This window comes from Nannobrachium achirus (genome assembly GCF_963921795.1).
Source record: "Nannobrachium achirus genome assembly, chromosome: 5".
Taxonomy (NCBI): Eukaryota; Metazoa; Chordata; class Actinopteri; order Myctophiformes; family Myctophidae; genus Nannobrachium; species Nannobrachium achirus.
The window spans coordinates 9,377,707-9,396,765 of NC_137814.1; the positions used below are offsets into that span (position 1 = coordinate 9,377,707).

Genomic DNA, 19,059 nt, shown 5'->3' on the forward strand with positions numbered 1-19,059 from the left:
CAAATATCCAAAGTATAAATAGGGCTTATAAAAAGATAAGGGATTTAGCCAGGCTACATATTACTCAAATAAACCAACACGTTAATAAATCCACAAACAGCATTCTATGTGAGAAAATTCAATCAATCACCTTTATTTGTATTATTAATAAACATAACATCTTAAATACTAGTAACATTTAACAGCGCTGGGTTCAAACCACTTAGAAAGCGTATTTTCCAAGGCAATTGTGGTCCTTAGAATGATGCGAGAGCTGCACATATATCCTGCTCATCCGGAATATGACAGCCTTAATGAAATGAAGACAAAAATCATATATTTGATATAACTGTATCTGTGTGCTGTTTGTTTTGGGTATACACTGAAGTGGTTGACGTCTCCAGAGGTGAGGCAATGCACTTCTATAACAACCATTTCCCATGACGGGAAAAACAAAACCCGGCCTTTTGTTAAGCCCACGAGTGGTGAAAATGTTTTGCTTGCGGCTCTCTGCAAATTAGTTGGCTTCGTTCTTAGAAGCTTCGTCGAAGTTCTCCACGAGATCTGTGACATTGAAAATGAGTTTAGTGCATGAAAAGACATTGGTTTTTAAAATAATATAATAATCAGAACTACCTATGGAGTGTGACACCCCGCCGGTACAACATAAAGCGACTTTGACAGTCCTTATTACATAATCACAATTATTACATAATCGCCATTATTTGAGATAATAACAATTATTTTTGGCATAATCGTTTCCATGATAACATTTTTTCAAACATTTTACAAAAATAGCAACAAGAATCCATCAAATTAAAACCGTACAATCAGAAACAATGATAAATCATGTGCTGTGTGATCGTCTACTCTACCTGGAACATCATCATCATCCTCGTCTTCAGCCTTATCCTCCTTGATCGTTTTGATATCCATTGCTGAAATGTATAAAGAAAGAATAATTAGCATTAAATATGCTCAAACTAAATTCCTTGCTAGTAACTACTCCTTTGTTTTAATGTGTAGTACACATTAGTCAAAGTTCCCTGCCAGGTCCTTGAATGAATGGCCTACAGTATGTTACGTTTTTCCATTGCTTAAAAGTTTCAAGGCATTCCCAGCCGCAAGTGTATACAATCTTTCAGTTCAGAACATTTCTAAACTGATTCTATAATTACAATAGTGTTTTCTACCCTTGCTGTGGAACGGTGGACGTCTGATGAACAAAGGAGACAATTAAAGACTTTCAACCTGGTGTGCGTATTTTGGACATATCATTCAGAGGTAAAAAAAAGAAAATGTTTTACTAAAAAGCTCGCAGATCAGGCATTCTTGCAATAGAGCTTAAGTTGTTCAACATACATTTTCAAGACACCCATAAGTTATTTCTGAAATTCAGCGACTTATATGACTTGACTCATAAAAACTGTCACTATTTCCATGACTTTAGAATGTGCCCTAGCTTCCAGAAGCATTTCTCTCAAAATTCTATGATGAGACACAAATTCCATTACCAGTTGGAACCCCGATGGTCTGTGTGTGTGTGTGTGTATGTGTGTCCCATTTGTGTGTCTGCCTACGTTGCCTAGGAAAGTGCTCTGCCAGTTTGCGCAGGCTGGTGAGGCTGTCGGCTCCCAGCTGGCTGAGGATGCCAGGCAGCATCTCCGTCAGCTGCTTGGTCTCGGCGTGGCCCGTGATGGCGAAGGTGTTGGCAGACAGAGAGGCCTGGACCTTGGGGTTGTTGAAGTGGATCACCGTGCCGTCGTCCTTTATCATGTTCACCTGGGGAAGGAGATCAATGTCGCCGTTTAGACTAGAGGCTACAGGTGGGGGTGACGCGTGCCTCCTTTTACCATACCGCTCCACCTAGCCCACACCCCTGCTAGCCGTGATGCGCACTGCTGGACGCTATCATCCTCTTTAGTTGAGAATTTGTTTTTAAACCGATATTTTTACCCGGTGGGAATGCCGCTCTACTATGGCCATGTTATCATTTTACTGCTATTACAGCACACATTTGTTGTTTTCTATTGTGCTGTGATCAATTGCATGTAGTCTATAATGTAAAAGTCACTGTGTGCGCTGTGTGGTCTGGGACAGAGGAGGGAGAGCGGGGAGGCGAGGGTGGGGGCTAGCCGGGGTTGGGGCTAGGTGGAGCGGTATGGTAAAAGGAGGCAAGCGGGGGTGACATGGTGTAACATCATTCTAAAATGAAAGAACTTCCATCAGCACATAATCAGAACAACAGATTATTGAGAGAGTCAATTGTTGTTGAACTTGTGACCCATTATTGGGTTGCAAGTAAATCTTTTTTTATTTTTCATTAGAAAATGTAAAAAAAAAAGTTAAACATTTACAGAAATTATATTAGTTTTTTTATGTTTAGGCATCATATCGTCGTCAGACGATTAATTCTTCTTTGCGTTGGCCCAAACTAAAACACGACCAGGGATCTCAAAATGTGTTCCGTGGCGGATTGCTACTTTACCTCTTCTATTCCTGCAATGTTGTTCACTGACAGTTTCTTCAAGGACCCCTGGAGTTTCTTGTCGTCAGCTGTTGCCGTCTTGTGAACCACCTTTTTCTTCCTACGAGCCGTTCCCTGAGGACGGAGGGAACAGACAGTCACGTTAGTGCCTGGAGTAGTGTTGATTTTGACTACCTGGAGTAGCAAAAATTTAGATTTAGTCACAGTCTTTGGAATAAAATGTTTGGCATGTTTTTGTCATCTGAAATGTTTGCGTTATGGTCGACTAAATCTGAAAATTTAGACTAAATCTACAGATGATTTTGTCTTGTCTTGATGGTGTCATAATGGCTGATGTTACACTTGGTTGCATGCAGAAAATAGCTGATCTACAAACTTGCGACGTGTCGTGAGCTTGTAGATCTGTTATTTTCAGAGTGCAGCACCTGGGCGCAACCAAACATAAAACGACTTGTCTTAGTTCTACAGGATCTGTTCTCCACTAGTCCATCCCTAACATTTGTCTAGTTTTTATTTGTTGACAAAATGGTCAATATATTTAGTCTTAGTCATAATTGCTTAGTTTTTATTTAGTTTGTCAGTGAAAAAGGTAGTCAGTAGTTTTGCCTTAGTTTTGGTAGAAGAAACTAACAGTGGCTGGGAGAGCACAAATGCAAAAAGACAGATGAATTACTGGAGTAATAAGAGTTATTACAAATGTATAATCCCAGACCAGACCAGTTTTAGCAAAACCGTCCATCATAATGAAATCACAGATGGTCGTCTTGGCTATGGAATGTTACCAAACCATTTAACATGTTTTCTTGGTGTCACTGGTGTATTTCTGTGGGGGACATACAGACAAAGCCTATTTTTGCCTATATTCACAGCAGCAGCTGTGTTCCGCTTCGTTGTTCTGAGAAAGTGCAGAGGTTCCATGGCATGCATTGTCTACTGGTGTGAGGACGTTTTGGCAGAAGGCGCAGCCAGTTAAAAAAAGCGTTATGGAAAAGTTGAGAAAAGTTCTACTTTTTCGCTGCCACTCTGCAGCAAAGACAACGAGCCAACGAGATGCTAGCTGTGGTCTGAACTAGGTGTGTGCTGCTGACTAGGCATGCACACAAGGTGATGTGGCCATTTCAGACATTTCGTAACCAACGCTATCGTTGTTGGTGTGAATTTGGTGTTACAGACAGAAGCCCTAAGGTAACACCATTATTTATTTATTTATCATTTTTCAATTGAACCCTTTACTCATTTTCAGAGGCCTGTGAATAAAATTCACACTTAAAAAACACTTTCAAAATATGATACACACACACACACACACACACATATATACATATATATATATATATATATATATATATATATATGAGCGAGCGAGAAAGTTTGGGACAAGAGCAGACCTATCCTTTTTATAGCTCATCATGAAACAAAGTGTGTATATAGGGCCATCTAGTGGATGATGAGTTAAATGCCTGCCAGTCAAAAAAGGGCAAAATATCACAAGCCACTGTTGAAAGGGTCATGCTCTCAGGCTATAAAAGGAATGCTGAGGTCAGGAGGAAAACCTGCTGCGTTACGTCAAACTCCTCTTAACCAAGCAAGAATTGAACCAACAATAAGGCTAGTTTTAGAGTATAACATAAAGGTCTTCAGCGAGAATTCAACAAAATGTAGAACTGCCATCTTAACTTGAACAGCATGTATTACTGTATAATAATCAGGTTCATAGAGCGAGGCACTCTATAAACCTGTTGATCAAGCCCCTCAGGGCTGTGATCGACCTGTTGTTACTGGTTGGAAAGTACCAATAAGAGCAACTTTTAAACGCTTTTGACTTTGCTCAAGTTAATTTTCCATAGAATCTCTGTTAAAGTTTCGATATTGTACTTTTTTTTTAAACCACTAGGATAATTTGAAATCTTTACTTACTTTGCAGAATTAGATTAGATTATTAGATTATTATATAACACAAAACATACATTGACCCATTATACAATTCAGCTGTTGAGCCAATCTACAAGCTCACATCTCACGATTGGATATATATATATATATATATATATAATATATATATATATATATATATATATATATATATATATATATATATCAAATGTCTGACAAAATGTTGTACCTTTACTGCACCCAAGTCAAATATTGAATACAGGCCTATTTGTCACAGATTTGTTTAATTGTGTTACTTTTATGTTGTATTTATTTATTTGTAAGTTTACGTTGGTTAAGATGAGGAGGTTGTGTGTTGCTGTACCTTTCCACCTATCCGAACTTGCGCCTGAAGTTTCGCGAGCTTCTCCGGGTTCATGGCTGTGTCTGGAAAAGAGAAGTGATGGGATTATTAGTATCAATTACTCAGCTAAATGGCCTTCTGTCTCATCTCTCCAAACAGCTGACTGGCTGAATTATGTCTTCAATGGAGACAGTGACATGTGTATTTTACTGGTCAAATTATCATCAACACAACGTCAGAGATTATGGCTGATCACAACCACAAAAGAGGACTCATTATTTTAACAACTACAACATAGAACATGCAAGGCTACCAGTCAGACTGCTAATGAGAAGCATTGAGCTAGGTCGCTGTTACTTGCCATTTCCTGACTACTAGCAGTAGCAATCCACCAATTGTCAACAGTGTCCCTTTAGTTACAGACATGTAATGATGACAACAGTGGTGTAAAACAACCATGCAATGTACACACAACTCAACTTGACACAATCCGTGCTCACTCAGGTCAGCTAAAGTAGCTAAGTAACGGGGTTAGCTTCACGATAGCATTTTGGCTAACGTGAGGTTAGCATTAAATCCAACCAACCCAACCACCAGCTCCTTCCCGTTAGGCTAGCAGATAGCCAGGCAGCCACAGCACACACCTAATGTAATGCTACTTAGCCACCACATACACACGCCCTAACATTATTAACGTCTAAACACGTCTACAACCATAAATGATGATCAGCATTCAATCGATCGACAAGGTTAAAGACATGAGTGTTTTGTTTTGGTTTTACCTGAGATGATCAGTGGTCTATCAGCAGTAGAATGGTTCTTCACAGACTGTGTGGGGGTTGTATGTTAGCAAGCAGCTGGAGCAACACGCGGTGTGTGCTTAATTTGTGACGTCTTGTGGACGCATGGTGCGTATGAAGGCCACAAGGTGGCGACAAACACAAGCCGCGGACACACACACACACACACACACACACACACACACACACACACACACACACACACACACACACACACACACACGCACGAGTTATGTGTAAACATACGTTTACATTGCCAAAGCAAGTGTCAAAATGGCTAAAGTGTTAAAAAGTTGAAAAAGGGGAACATACAACAGTTGGAGGGGTACATATTGTGTAAAGAAAGCTATGTCACATTTTGTCGTTATATGCACGCACGCACGCACGCGCACGCACGCGCGCACATACACACACACACACACACACACACACACACACACACACACACACACACACACACACACACACACACACACACACACACACGTTTATATTTATCCCGGGGTGGGCCTTTACATAACATTAACCCATATTAAAGTCAGAGGTTAAAGGGTACAATACGCTTTTATTGTGAAAATACAGGTCTCGAGCGCCCCGCCCCCGTCCGACATTATACCGCCATCGTTCATTGGTTAAGCTTCCAGGCTCCATCGTCTGGCGGGACGGCCACACTGTGATTGGCTAGTTGGTTGTCAGGCAACTGTATATTAATGAGGCTAGGCAACTGTTGACAGCGCTGTTATTATATCGGAATAAGAATCCAATAGCTTCAATTGCAATGGCTATTGGCTAACTGTGCCCTATCTTTTATATTTTTATTCTTTTTTAGTCTTCCTTTCTGAACTGATTATTTGACAAAGTTCACAATAATTACATAGTGTTTATTATTACTTTGTCATTATATATTATTACTCCCAAAGCTGCGGCCTGCGGGTATATATAAACATATACATAATCATATAATTTATAATCTTACGTCTAAAAAAAATCTAGTTATTAGAGTTAGGGTATTAAAGGGTATTAAAGGTATTAAAATGTAGTTATTAGAGTTAGAGTATTAAAGGGTATTAAAGTGATATTTTTTGGTATTAAAGGTTTTTGTTTAAGGTACAAGCACTATATTCTGATAGTAATCATTGACAGTTTGTGTTCGTCACAGGGTCTCCCGGTCTCAAACTCTGTTCCAGTTCCAATTTTTGTCTGCTCTTTTATTTGTGTCATCAATTTCACTTGTTGAGTGGTGCGGTGGTCACACCACTCCTAAGCGTGAGTGTGTGTGGATACTGGATTACTATCTGTGTGTATGTATCTGCGTGTAGCCTGAGCATGCCATGAACTGCAATACTGCTGGTGACCCAAGTGGCGCTGTTACGTCATGCAAGCGCGCACACACACGTCTCACAACCCTTAAATGAACTGCTACACACACACGGCCACACACACACATAAAGTCACACACACACACACACACACACACACACACACACACACACGACACACGTACCCGTACCAGCGCTCACTTCAAACTTGGTTTGATTTTTTAAATCTGTTCCCTGACTCAGTTCTCTATCCTGAATGGATGAAATTGGTATCCTGACCCGAAAATGCATTTTTTTTTGAGCGGTGGTCACACCGGCTCCATAGCGTGGCCGTGTGTGTAGGTATGTATGTTTGTTTGTATGTATGTATGTATGTATGTGGGTGGGTGGGTCTGTATGTAGCCTCAAGCCTGTGGTGTAGTACCTTTTCTGACCACACATGTTAAGGGAGGGGCGCTGTTGTTCAGGCCAGGCCAGAACAGGCAAGGCACACTCACACACACGCACGCACGCACGCACACACACACACACACACACACACACACACACACACACACGCGCGCGCGCACAGACTCCACCGCTCAGTTCACACGGGTGTGATTTTTTTGTTTAATAAAGAGCTGGAGAGACATGGAGACTCCTAGCCTGGTTAATAAACCAGACTGCACAACACCACCCCCTGTTGGTAGTGGTGGTGTTGTGTAGTCTGGCCCTTCACATTAAATAAGCTTTTTCCACCAGCCCTCAGAAAGGGCGAGCCAATCAGGGCTGTAGGCTTGGGGCACGTGGTGGGAGGTGGCCTGGTTCAAAACCATTCAGCCAATCAGGCGAGTCTGTGTGTATTCAAACACATTCCCCCCTCCACTCTTATTACAGACATCAAACAGATTTGTAGTCTTTGATGCTTTCAGTGACTAACGAGCTATTGACACTTGTATGGCTCAATCAATTACAGCAGCTCACAAGCCCTTTGAAGTTCAGTGGGAGCAATTAAGAGCAAGTCAATTTAACATTTTTTTAAACCACCCCTTGGAAATGAAAATTCTGCTCCCGAGTCCAGACTAATATCCAACACGCAGTGAGGAATTAGTATGAGCAACGCCAGGGCAGGCTAGGAGACTCCTGCCCTGTTACTGTTACTGAACAGACATAGAGCCATTTTAACACTTAATGTAACCAAAGAAAATCACTTACCCTACCTTTAACGGTTGTTTGGCAACCCACTACCCAATCACAACTATGTCTATGGTCACAGCAGTACTAGCGTCCTTCCGAGCCATGGGATATGAAGTCTTCTTCCTCGTCGCACAGACAGCAGCAGGCAGCAGCAGCAGCAGCTAGCATTAAGCTACCATTGTAAAAAAGATGCAGCCCTCTCTGCTCAACATTGTCTTCTTGTCCTCTGTCCATGTCTTGTTTTCTCTGTCCTGTTTCAATAAGGTTGTAGCTGCAAACCAAAGTAGAGGTAAGTGATATTTAAAGTGCACATTCTCATCTTAATATTGAGTTATTGGCTTGGGTCACCTGTGCGAGCCTCAGAATAATGGCAATGAGGACCATTTTGGGAAAGAAAAAAAGATTATCCTCTCTTGAATGAATTCATCCTGGATCGCATCGTTTAACTCTTGAGAGGGTACAGAACAGATGTTTGGTTACATTTGTTTCTACCTTCCAGACTCATTCCAGAGTTACATATGGATAAATGAATATGAGTATTTTATTGTGTAATTCATTAACATCCTGGACCACAGAGCCTGCATCCTGAACAGAGTACCAGGCCAGGGTCAGTGATTCTCAAGCCTTTTCAGTGCAAGGACTTTGATTAGATTTGGGGCCCCAATCTAAGAAACAGTTTTACTGTTAGATTAGAATTAACCCAAGACCTGGGATGATCCAGTCTTGTCATTTTGGTCCAGAATTCCTTTACTGTATGTATGTGTATTGTATAGGTAATAGATTAGTAGTAATAGGTAATAGTGTTACCTTTTTTAGTATTTGGGAAGGCAGTATCTATTCGTTTCGATACCTAGATAGATAGGCCTATTGCCTTCCCAAATACTAAAAAAGGTAACTAGGTTCCCGAAAGGGGCCAAGTGAAACTCTGATCAAAGTACAGTAGGTGTTCTTGTAAGTTCTATTTACTTTTACATGTGATAATGACTGGGTTGGGAGGGACCCCTTGGACCAGTCCCAACTCCCAAGGACCCCTGTGGGTCCCGGGACCCCACGTTGAGGACCACTGGCTTGCCCATATCACCCATATCGTTGCCCATAGCCGCAAATTGCAACACTAGATTTTTTTATAATCGGATGAATCTAGGGTTGCAATACCTCCCATAGGCAGCCAATGCATCAAAACAGTTTTTTGCTATTTGACTGTATTAAACGACTTCAAACTCACCAATATTGTGGCTCTATGGAAAGCTTGGAATTTACTCTTTCTATCTGCAAAGTGTTTGTTTCAGAAAAATCCACTGTAGACATGTTATGAGTTACTTTCTATCCAAGAAATTTGGTTCAGGTGATAATTTTTTCTAAGTCCTGGAGTTTGGAAGCGCTCGTGGAAAATCCCTCAACTGTCCTGTGACCACCTGGTTCTAAATGTCACATTATGCAGGAGGCAGCGGGACATGGCGTTACAGAAGACAAGCGCTTCCGAAGTTCAACACTTAGAAAATAAACCATGTCTGCTCGGATTTCTTGACAGAAAATACATCATAACAATTATACAGTGGATTTTTCAGAAACAAACACTTTGCAGATAGCAAGAGTAAATTCCAAGCTTTCCATAGAGCCGCAATATTGGTGAGTTTGACGTCGTTTAACAATCAGACAGCAAAAAAACTGTCCGATTATAAAAAAATCTAGTGTTGCAATTTGCGGCTATGTTGCCCATATCGTTGCCTTTTGCTACAATTAAAATATCAAATAACAAAGTGTGGGAACCCAATAACACCCAAAATCAAGAGTGATATTGACTTGTTGTTATGCTGTTTTTTTGAATAATGCTTAGTTTTCACTGTTGCAACACTTAAAATGTTGAATGTGAAATGTGTACTGTAATATCATATCATATCGATATCAAAATATTTGGCATAAATACAGAGATATGAAATCAAATGTACTAAAAGGTAGGTTACTGCCAATGTAATGTTGTTCTCTCTGTATAGGCTAATTCATAAATCAATTATGACTGACCACCACCAACTTAGCCAAAATTGGGCTGCTCAATTATGATTTAAATGGTGGTCCCTTTTGTTAGTTTCGCTGAATATTCTAATCACAATTGTCACAATTGCTGATGATTATATTTGATTATATATTCTTAGTAAATATTTGTGTTTCTCTGTGTCATATCTTTGGTCAAATACTGTATTATGCAATGGTCTCTGTGATTTTTGTTTTGTTCCTCTGTTCGCCTGATGTATGGAGAGATGGGTTGTACAATGCTGTTTATGTGTGAGGGTGAGCTGGTCTGTGAGGTGAAGTCGCTGGTGCAACAGCTGAAAAATAAGACATTTGAATGATTTTGTCTCTGTCGGGTGCAAACCTCATATGTCCAAAACTTTTACTTTTAAGGATTCAAATTCAAAAGTAGCAGCTGAGTTTGCACCACGTTTCGAGCTTGTGGATCTGCTACTTTTGATGCTTTTGTGACGCTGTAGTGTGATAAGAGTATTAATTTATGTGTATGGTGATTGGAGGTTTCTTCCCGACAGCAATGATTTGTAAAACAGTGTCACAATTATGTCACTGTGAAACGTAAAATCAAAATATTTGACGATTAATTGGGTAGCCCTAAACTGAATCAGGAAATTATTGCAGGTGTCAGTGAACGAGTTGAGTACAAAGTCATAAATTCTTCTGTTTAATTTCCTCCTATCGAGTTACTTCCCATTCAGAGTTCTTTGCCCCAGGAAGGGCCTTCATTTGCAAAGCAACATTGTACATAAAAAGACACACCCTTAACCTAGAAATCTAAAACCAATACGAGCATGAAACCTACTCACCCAGCCCAGTTCATTTGTGCTCTGCTCTGTATTTCCATTTCACCTGACACAAGTGCACAGTGTGAACTGAAAGGAAGGTTCCTTAGGGCCAAGGTGCCGCGGTGGAGAAAGTACAAAAAGAGTGAAATTATATAACATTGTGCTGTAATAGCATACAATGGATTAGAAGATCTATATTAACCACTTAAACCCTCTATACTTGGCAAACTAATAATTAGTTGACCAGGTTTGGCTCTACATGGTCTGCTTTTTTCCCCCTCTGCCCCAAATCCTTGTGTGGAAAATAGCTGTGAGCTAGTAGGCAAAATGGGATGTGATAGACTACTCTGAAATTAATTCGGTACACATTATATCAAAGCATTGATTCATCTCCTCTGCAGGGTTTGGAGACAACATCAACTGGAGGAGCTTGGAAGATGGCAAGAAAGAAGCAGAGGCCAGGTGAGTAGGACTGATTGTATTTTCTGATCAGGTTTTTGTTGTCATTTGATGGGAGATTTTTAACAGTAAAGGAAGGCACAATCCGCACTCTCTGTATGTCTTACAAGTATTTTTTAATAATGATTTGCAGCAGCAGTATATCCAAACAGATCCGTTTCGGCTCGCAGCCTTCGTCAGTGTTAGTGAAGTGAAGTGAGTTTGATTTTTAGCACCACTCACAGCGGGGCTCCAAGGATGGTCAGTCTGTCCAGTACTTGAATCAATCAAACAATCGATCAGCCGGACGATCAGTCAAATGTTACTGCACAGATACAAAGTAAAAGTGAGTGATTTATGCAGGCGTTCACTGTTTCAGTTTAAGAGAGTAAATTGAAACGGAATAAAAACATGGGGGGAAAACGAAAGGAACCTAAAATGCATGAAAATAGCATACCTAGTCCCAAACAATGTTTTTTGATTAACACTACACATTTAGTTTTTTCCTCTTCTCAAATTTTCAATTTGCACACAAGATAGGCCTATATCAAAATGGAATGCTTTAGATTTATTTGTTTTGCACCATTATTGTCAGCGCAGGGTTATATAAGCATGTAAATACAAAATTGGTTGGTTCAAGCAACTTTAGTCTGTTTGTGTGTAAGGAGCATCACAGACTCTACGGGGTGCTAGTAGAGCTTTTAATTAACTCTGATTAACTCTAATCATGTACAGTAATATGATATTTAAGGGGACAATGATAAAGGTACATAGTGTAATATCTATTAATTATGGAGGTTCCAGTCTGCAAAAGTTATTCATTTAGGCCTGCTCAACTATAACTTAACAGCAGGGGTCACTTTTTCCCCGATGTTGATTTTTCAATGATTGTCCTCTTGTGTGAGATTACAAACTATTAGGAACATTTTCTCCATTGAATTGTACCCCTTAAAAAAATAAAAAAATAAATCACAATCCCTTATCATAATATTAACCCACCTTCACCTGCAGTACAACCCAAAGGAAGTGCAGGATTTAAAAGTAGAAATGAATATTGTCTCTGTCGGGTGGAAACCTGTATGATTGTCCAAAGCCGTTACTTTTCAGAATTAAATAGCAAAAGTAGCAGATCTTGGAGCTCAAATGTATCGCTTCGCGCCACGTTTCAAGGTTGTATATCTGCTTCCTGTGTGTGATGCTGTCTGTAGTATGATAAAGTTGAGCAACTATACGATGTATACAGTATAAGGTTGCTTTCCCATGGTTAATGCAGGTTGTTTCATGGAAAGAGCAGGTGTTCCTGTATATACAGCATTATATATGTACCGTATGTCCAAATGGCCAGGGCTATATGGTGTGCCAACACAGTGCGGTCTGCGGATATTAGATTTCATGTTGGCTCTGTGGTTCCTTTATTGACTTTGATTGTGTGACAACCTGTTCATGTGTTTGCCTTTGACAGTGGCCTGCCAATGATGGTCATCATCCACAAGACCTGGTGTGGAGCCTGCAAAGGTGAAATGGCCATTCCATTATTAATATTGACATACATAACCAGAAAGAGATTAAGATGGGCCATAAACAGAGTCATTATTTGTCAACCCTCTTAATACCATAAGAGGAATATTGCCCATGCACGAATTCTACAAGATGGCCATACATTCCAAAAGGCACATTCACTAGAATTAGGTCAGTGATAATAAAACGTTGTTTTCATCATGGATCTCGGGATTTGTTAGACGTCTTGGATATTACCATTAACTACTTGAAGCCCTGTTTGATAATTGGCGTCTGTTTCACTCAAAAATAGCGAAATTGCTGATCTACATTCTAGTCAAACAGACTTTTGAAATATAATATGCTTAACAAAGTGTCATGTAATAATAACATGTTTAATTATTAATTATGTGCTCTTCTTACAGCACTGAAGCCCAAATTTGCTGAGTCCAAAGACATCTCTGAACTTGCCCACAACTTTGTTATGGTCAACCTGGAAGTAAGAACATTTAGCTGCAGCAAAGCTCTCATTCAGATATAACTACTGTACCATCACTATGTTTTGAAATATATTTTATTTAGCTGTCATTCGTGTATTTACACCATTACAAATTGATTGCATCCCTTTATCTTTTGTGTGGAGATGAAAAGAATAAAAAATAGTGATTCCAATCTAATTTAAATCCAATTAAAAGGGAAGAAAATACAAGTAAAGACTGAACAAACTAAATGAGATTGGAATCATTATTTTCATCTCCACTGAACAAATGAGTATTGTTTCTCTCTTACTTCTTTGTTTTGATTGTTTTATCGCTCTGCGAGTAAACACACTGTGTGGTTGGATGTGGAATTCAGAGCGTCATTGGTGTCTAATTTCGACAGGACGAGGAGGAACCGAAGGATGAGACGTTCAGCCCAGATGGCGGATACATTCCTAGGATTCTTTTCCTTGGTAAGGAGGCACTCCTATCACTCTTCCTCGTAAACATTGTTTGGGAAGTGGGAGGTGAGAGACTGTGCAGCTGCCCTGTCTGAATCTTGTGATAGAAAAATATTAATATCCAGTCAGGGTGAAGTCAACCATTTATTGAAGAAGATTCATCAGCATCAGAGAAACAGCATACAGCATACACAGCATAGAGAGCTCTGGCCTGCTGGCCAGAGCTTTGCCCTGTTGGGCAGAACTCCTTCTGAAGTGTCATATGGGACACCTTTTATACACCAAAGTGCTCTCCCTAGACGGAGATAGAATCTAAGCATCTATACTAGTACCATACAGTTTATAATAAGGCTGACTGGTTAAGTTGCAATGACCATGTATAGTATCACTTAGTACAGGTTTTATGCTGACACAGAGGAGAAGTGGAGGTCACAGTCCATGGTTGTCAGCTGTTAGATTGACAGCAGCAGGTACATCTAAATGTAGTAGCCTAGTGAGATTTTCTTGTAGACTACATACAGTACACTTATTTGTTACACTATAAATATTACTACCACATTCCATCCTTTTTTTTTTGTGAATGAATACTCTATTCATTTACATACAACAGGATATTTATAGAGTGCCAAATCAATAGACCTTTCAGACAATTACATGTTGATATAGCAATTTAAATAATTAATTCATGATTTCCACATGATAGCTATATGTTAAATAGCTATACGTCCGCGTTCCACGGCTAACACCTTTGACTTAAGGTATTACACGTCCGAGTTCTATACGGCAAACACCTTCTATCATGCAAGGTATTTCTAGTCTACCACGGTTCCCCCGTGAAGCTATAATTAAATAGCACCCTGAGTTACACAGGTACTGTTTTTTTCTTTTCTTAAACAGAACTTTTCCGCTGAGATATGAGAAAGTTAGAATTTAGTAAATGTGAATCTATATTTGTTTGTACTTTGAAACTCTGTTTTACAAAATCAAGAGCCCGCATGTACTCCCGTCTGACTCAAGCGTTTTCCTTGACAGTCACCACGTTCCCGGAGCTGCCTGACAACTCTTCAATGTTGAAACAACAGAGTTTAGACTATAAAACCAAATATTCTTACATTAGTGGCAAATGCCTTGTTGACTCATATTTTAGATCTCAACTTTTAGCTAATATTATTCCTATATAAATTACTCAGCTTCATATCAAACATATAATTGTTGTAGTCTTCATGGCGTTGTCCTCCATCTGCCCATCTTCATTTGGCTTATGGCCTGTGGTGGTTAATGTCTCTGCTTCTGTTGGATCTCCACTGGGCTGGGGGGCTCCAGTTCAGTGGCTCTCACACCGCATGTGTGTCTCCTTGGCTTCGTCCCCTCCTACTGTGGCAAAAGTCATGTTGGTGTTCGACATGGTGTCGATTTCGTCACCTCCGCTGTCAGTCTGTGTTGTTTCTTGGTGCCCGACTTGCTCTCCATGTTGGTGAATAGCAATCTGCCCTCCTTGTCACCACAGGCTGCAGTCATCACAAGATTATTGTTAATCTGTGAGGTCTCGACCTTGTAGATCTGCTTGAAAGTCAGTTCTTGCTGGTTTTGCATAGCTTGCAAGTTGCTTCTGTAGCGGTCTCCTCTTTGTTCTTCATGGTGGTGGACCTGCTTTAGGTCTGCTTTCAAAAATCTCCTTTCCAAAAATGTTCCTTCAACCCAGAGTTCTTTTGACCAAGTATCCATCTATGGTAAAGATGAAATATTGGTCCCTTCGTGGTCGCCAACTGTGATAGAAAAATATTAATATCCAGTCAGGGTGAAGTCAACCATTTATTGAAGAAGATTCATCAGCATCAGAGAAACAGCATACAGCATACACAGCATAGAGAGCTCTGGCCTGCTGGCCAGAGCTTTGCCCTGTTGGGCAGAACTCCTTCTGAAGTGTCATATGGGACACCTTTTATACACCAAAGTGCTCTCCCTAGACGGAGATAGAATCTAAGCATCTATACTAGTACCATACAGTTTATAATAAGGCTGACTGGTTAAGTTGCAATGACCATGTATAGTATCACTTAGTACAGGTTTTATGCTGACACAGAGGAGAAGTGGAGGTCACAGTCCATGGTTGTCAGCTGTTAGATTGACAGCAGCAGGTACATCTAAATGTAGTAGCCTAGTGAGATTTTCTTGTAGACTACATACAGTACACTTATTTGTTACACTATAAATATTACTACCACAATCTGAAATGATGCGTGTAAAAAATTATTTTGAAGTTGTTTAGCCACTTAAACCAGAACGGAGTCCCCCAGGCGTCTATTGTAGGCCCCCTCCTTTTTTGCTTCTTCCCCAAAAATAGCCAATCTACAAGCTCACAACGTGTTGGGTTGCAAGTTGCAACATGCTGTGATCAGCTAAGTGTTAGGGAAGCTATGGTTATTAGCCTTTTTATTTCTCCATCATCAGTGTAGTGATCATCTCAGAATGTCACGTTGTTTTGCAAGTTTGACAGAGTAATAAAACATGATACTAGGTATTAGTGGGAGAAATATGTGAAAAAGGTGTTCACTTCCGACAGAAAGCGTGAACATTTGCACCTAGGGGTATTTTTGTGCGCTGAATTCAAATATTGACGGATCCAAGCACTTTTCTCAAATTCACTTTTCTCTATACTAATTCACCATACAGGGAAAAAAGACCCCCCAAAAAAATCTTCTTTAAGTAGCATGTGAGGGGTCTATCTAGGGGGTTTTCATGATTCTGAATCCATTCCAAGCATTTCTTTTGCACAAAAAAACATTCCTTGGGCTAGAAATGGACCCCACAAAACTATGGTTTGGTGATGAGTCATCACTTTTCACAGTTTTGTAGGGTCCATTTTTAGCAAATCTTCACGCTTTCTGCCGGAAGTGAACACATTAATTAGCCTATTTTTGTTACATATTTTCTCCCACTATATGTGACGGCATTTATACTTGACATGCATAGTTCAGACTTCAGAGCACAATTATCTCTTAACATCTTCCTTGTAGATCCCAGTGGCAAAGTCCATCCTGAGATAACCAACAAGAATGGGAATCCCAACTACAAGTACTTTTACAGCAATGCCGATCAAGGTAACAAATACAATCGTTGGCTTGCCATGTTGTGTGCTAGCCTAATATCTAACAAGTTAGAAATGTTCTGCAAAATGTCTGACGTGAAGGTAGGAACTCACTATGCAATAGGCTATATGCATATACTCCATTTTGTTCTACTTCCGGGTGTCTGTCGACTTCCTTCACAGGTGTTACCGATGATACTAATGAAGGGTCTGTTCCATTCTGGTCAAACAGAGTCAGGGTGCTGATAGTGTACATGTTGGCTCACTGGAAACACTCTACTACACCAGTGGGTCTCAAAGTGTCCATGAGTGGGTTCCAAATCACTGTACAATAAATCAAACAGAGCCTTCATTAGTATCATCAGTAACACCTGTGAAGGAAGTCGAAAGACACCCGGAAGTAGAACAAAATGGCGTATATGCATAGAGCCTATATCATTGGATAGCAGATCTAAAAGATGTACAAGTTCACAATTCAAGCCATTTTGCAAATCCTTACCGTTTTTGGTGTATTTCCCAAAATAGGGACACCGGCTTGAAAGTGGTTTTAAATGAACTGGAATGCTGAACTTTCTCTGTTTCCTCCACCTCACTCAGTTGTATCCGGTATGAAAGAAGCTCAGGAGAAACTGACAGGCGATGCGTTCAGGCAGCCTCACGTCGGGGATGAACTTTAAAGGAGCCAGAGACGGGGCAGGAGTCTACAAGGTCTATGTGTCACACTATCCTAGCCTGGTCCCAAGTCAACCCTTCAAAACCCCTCCTCACTTTTCTTTTGGTGTTCAATGTTCATTTCAATTTAATAATGGTTTTATATACGAGTTGGAAGGTCAAATGCTTTCAAATTGGGAGGCCATTTTGCTGTCTTGAGGCAAACCCAACACTTTGAGCCGTTGCAGCTTAAAGCGATGTGGAACTTTGGTAGAACCTTGGGTTTGTAGACCTACCTGGCCATGATGTCAGTCCAATTCTGTTCTCTCTCTGCTCCATGAGCGAGAAACTGGAAGTTTCACATTTTTCGCATTTTCATGAACAAATGCAAACAAAGCTGATTCTGCCAATATTATAAAGACAACTTAGTCCCGGTTTATAATGTTGTGTGTTATGTCATATTACTCTTGATGCAACAAATCAATGGGTCACTAATATCAGTATGAGGCGAGCACCAGTCTGACCATTATGATGATTTGAAAATGTTTAGAAGGAGATTCCGTGTTTGGGAGACTCCGCTTCTTCTTTTGCTGGGAAGTCTTTCCGACCAGGTTCTCGTCGTTCTAAGACGTCCCAGATGTGGCGCCACGCCGCCATCGTCCGGCAAATCCCTTTTCCTTGGTCAGAGACGTCTCCCCCAAATTGCTCTAGTGTCTTTGGTGTAGCACTGGCCTTCCTCTGCGTCATTTTGGAGGTAGGGGTTCTTGCTCCACTCCGGGCTCCGCCAGACGCTCCAGGCCTTTCAAGTCTCCTCTAGCCTGTGGTCTCTCTCTTTCAGCTGGACAGTGCACTGCTCCAGTTTGCTCCATGTTTGACAGAGAGAGGAATAGCTACTTCCTATAGCTCAGTCAACACAGGAGCAACAGATCAAAATTATCTACAATATTTGGTCTTGTATCATTGCCAAGAATTGAAGCTATACAACCCAAAGTTACACTAATTCCATCTTCTCCTCTATGAATGACCCGATCATTTCACAAGACTAGGCTCTTAAACGATTTCAGTTTGTGTATTGTCCCCTTTCTCTTAAAAAATGTCCAATTGAGATGTACTGTACTTGAATATAATGCCATATTATATACCTACTGTTTGTAGAGGTTGTAAAACTACTCAAGTTAGCCCAGCTTACTGCAGTATTTCATATTAACCCACGCCTGCGTCAGGTACTTCAGATTGTTAGAAATACTGTCTTTATGCCTAACAAAATGTGCTTCCAAATCCTCTACAGGACTGAAATTATAATAATGGCGAGACTCTCCCTGATCTATCAAGGGGGAATTGTAATTTTGTATTAACTTTACTATAATGGTGTCGGTGGGAGAATCCTGTACTTTCTATTGTTTGTGAATCATGTTTTTCTTTTTTCTGCTGCTTGTGAAGTGATAACCGGTGGTTCTTTTTAATGGCCTTGTTAAACTTTCTGTAAAGACGCAATCAAGAGCACGCTGAAGTGTCTCTTGTCACATGCTGTATTTTATACACGTACACAGCCAAGTATGCAAATAAAATTTGTTGTATTGAATGGTTTGTGGTTTCCATTGCAGTTGGTTTCTCTCTTCTCCTTTTCCTCAAAC

The 19,059-nt window shown here is 40.3% G+C and overlaps 2 protein-coding genes across 2 annotated transcripts; one reads left to right on the forward strand and one right to left on the reverse strand.

Moving 5' to 3' along the window:
• Window positions 1-102: 102 nt before the first annotated feature.
• LOC308285716 (transcription factor BTF3 homolog 4-like) lies at window positions 103-5,626 on the reverse strand. Its single transcript, XM_080726562.1, has 6 exons — window positions 5,486-5,626; window positions 4,725-4,786; window positions 2,468-2,581; window positions 1,560-1,761; window positions 855-917; window positions 103-543 (listed from the first exon to the last, which is right to left on the reverse strand). Exons 2-6 carry the CDS (start codon window positions 4,776-4,778, stop codon window positions 497-499), a joined length of 480 nt encoding a protein of 159 aa, XP_080582688.1. The 5' UTR covers window positions 4,779-4,786; window positions 5,486-5,626; the 3' UTR covers window positions 103-496.
• Window positions 5,627-8,134: 2,508 nt separating this feature from the next.
• Window positions 8,135-19,012, forward strand: txndc12 (thioredoxin domain containing 12 (endoplasmic reticulum)). The gene is made up of 7 exons (XM_080725467.1): window positions 8,135-8,287; window positions 11,213-11,273; window positions 12,712-12,764; window positions 13,172-13,245; window positions 13,629-13,698; window positions 16,704-16,787; window positions 17,372-19,012. The coding sequence occupies exons 1-7, from the start codon at window positions 8,188-8,190 to the stop codon at window positions 17,449-17,451; spliced, it is 522 nt and encodes a 173-aa protein (XP_080581593.1). The 5' UTR covers window positions 8,135-8,187; the 3' UTR covers window positions 17,452-19,012.
• Window positions 19,013-19,059: the final 47 nt, after the last annotated feature.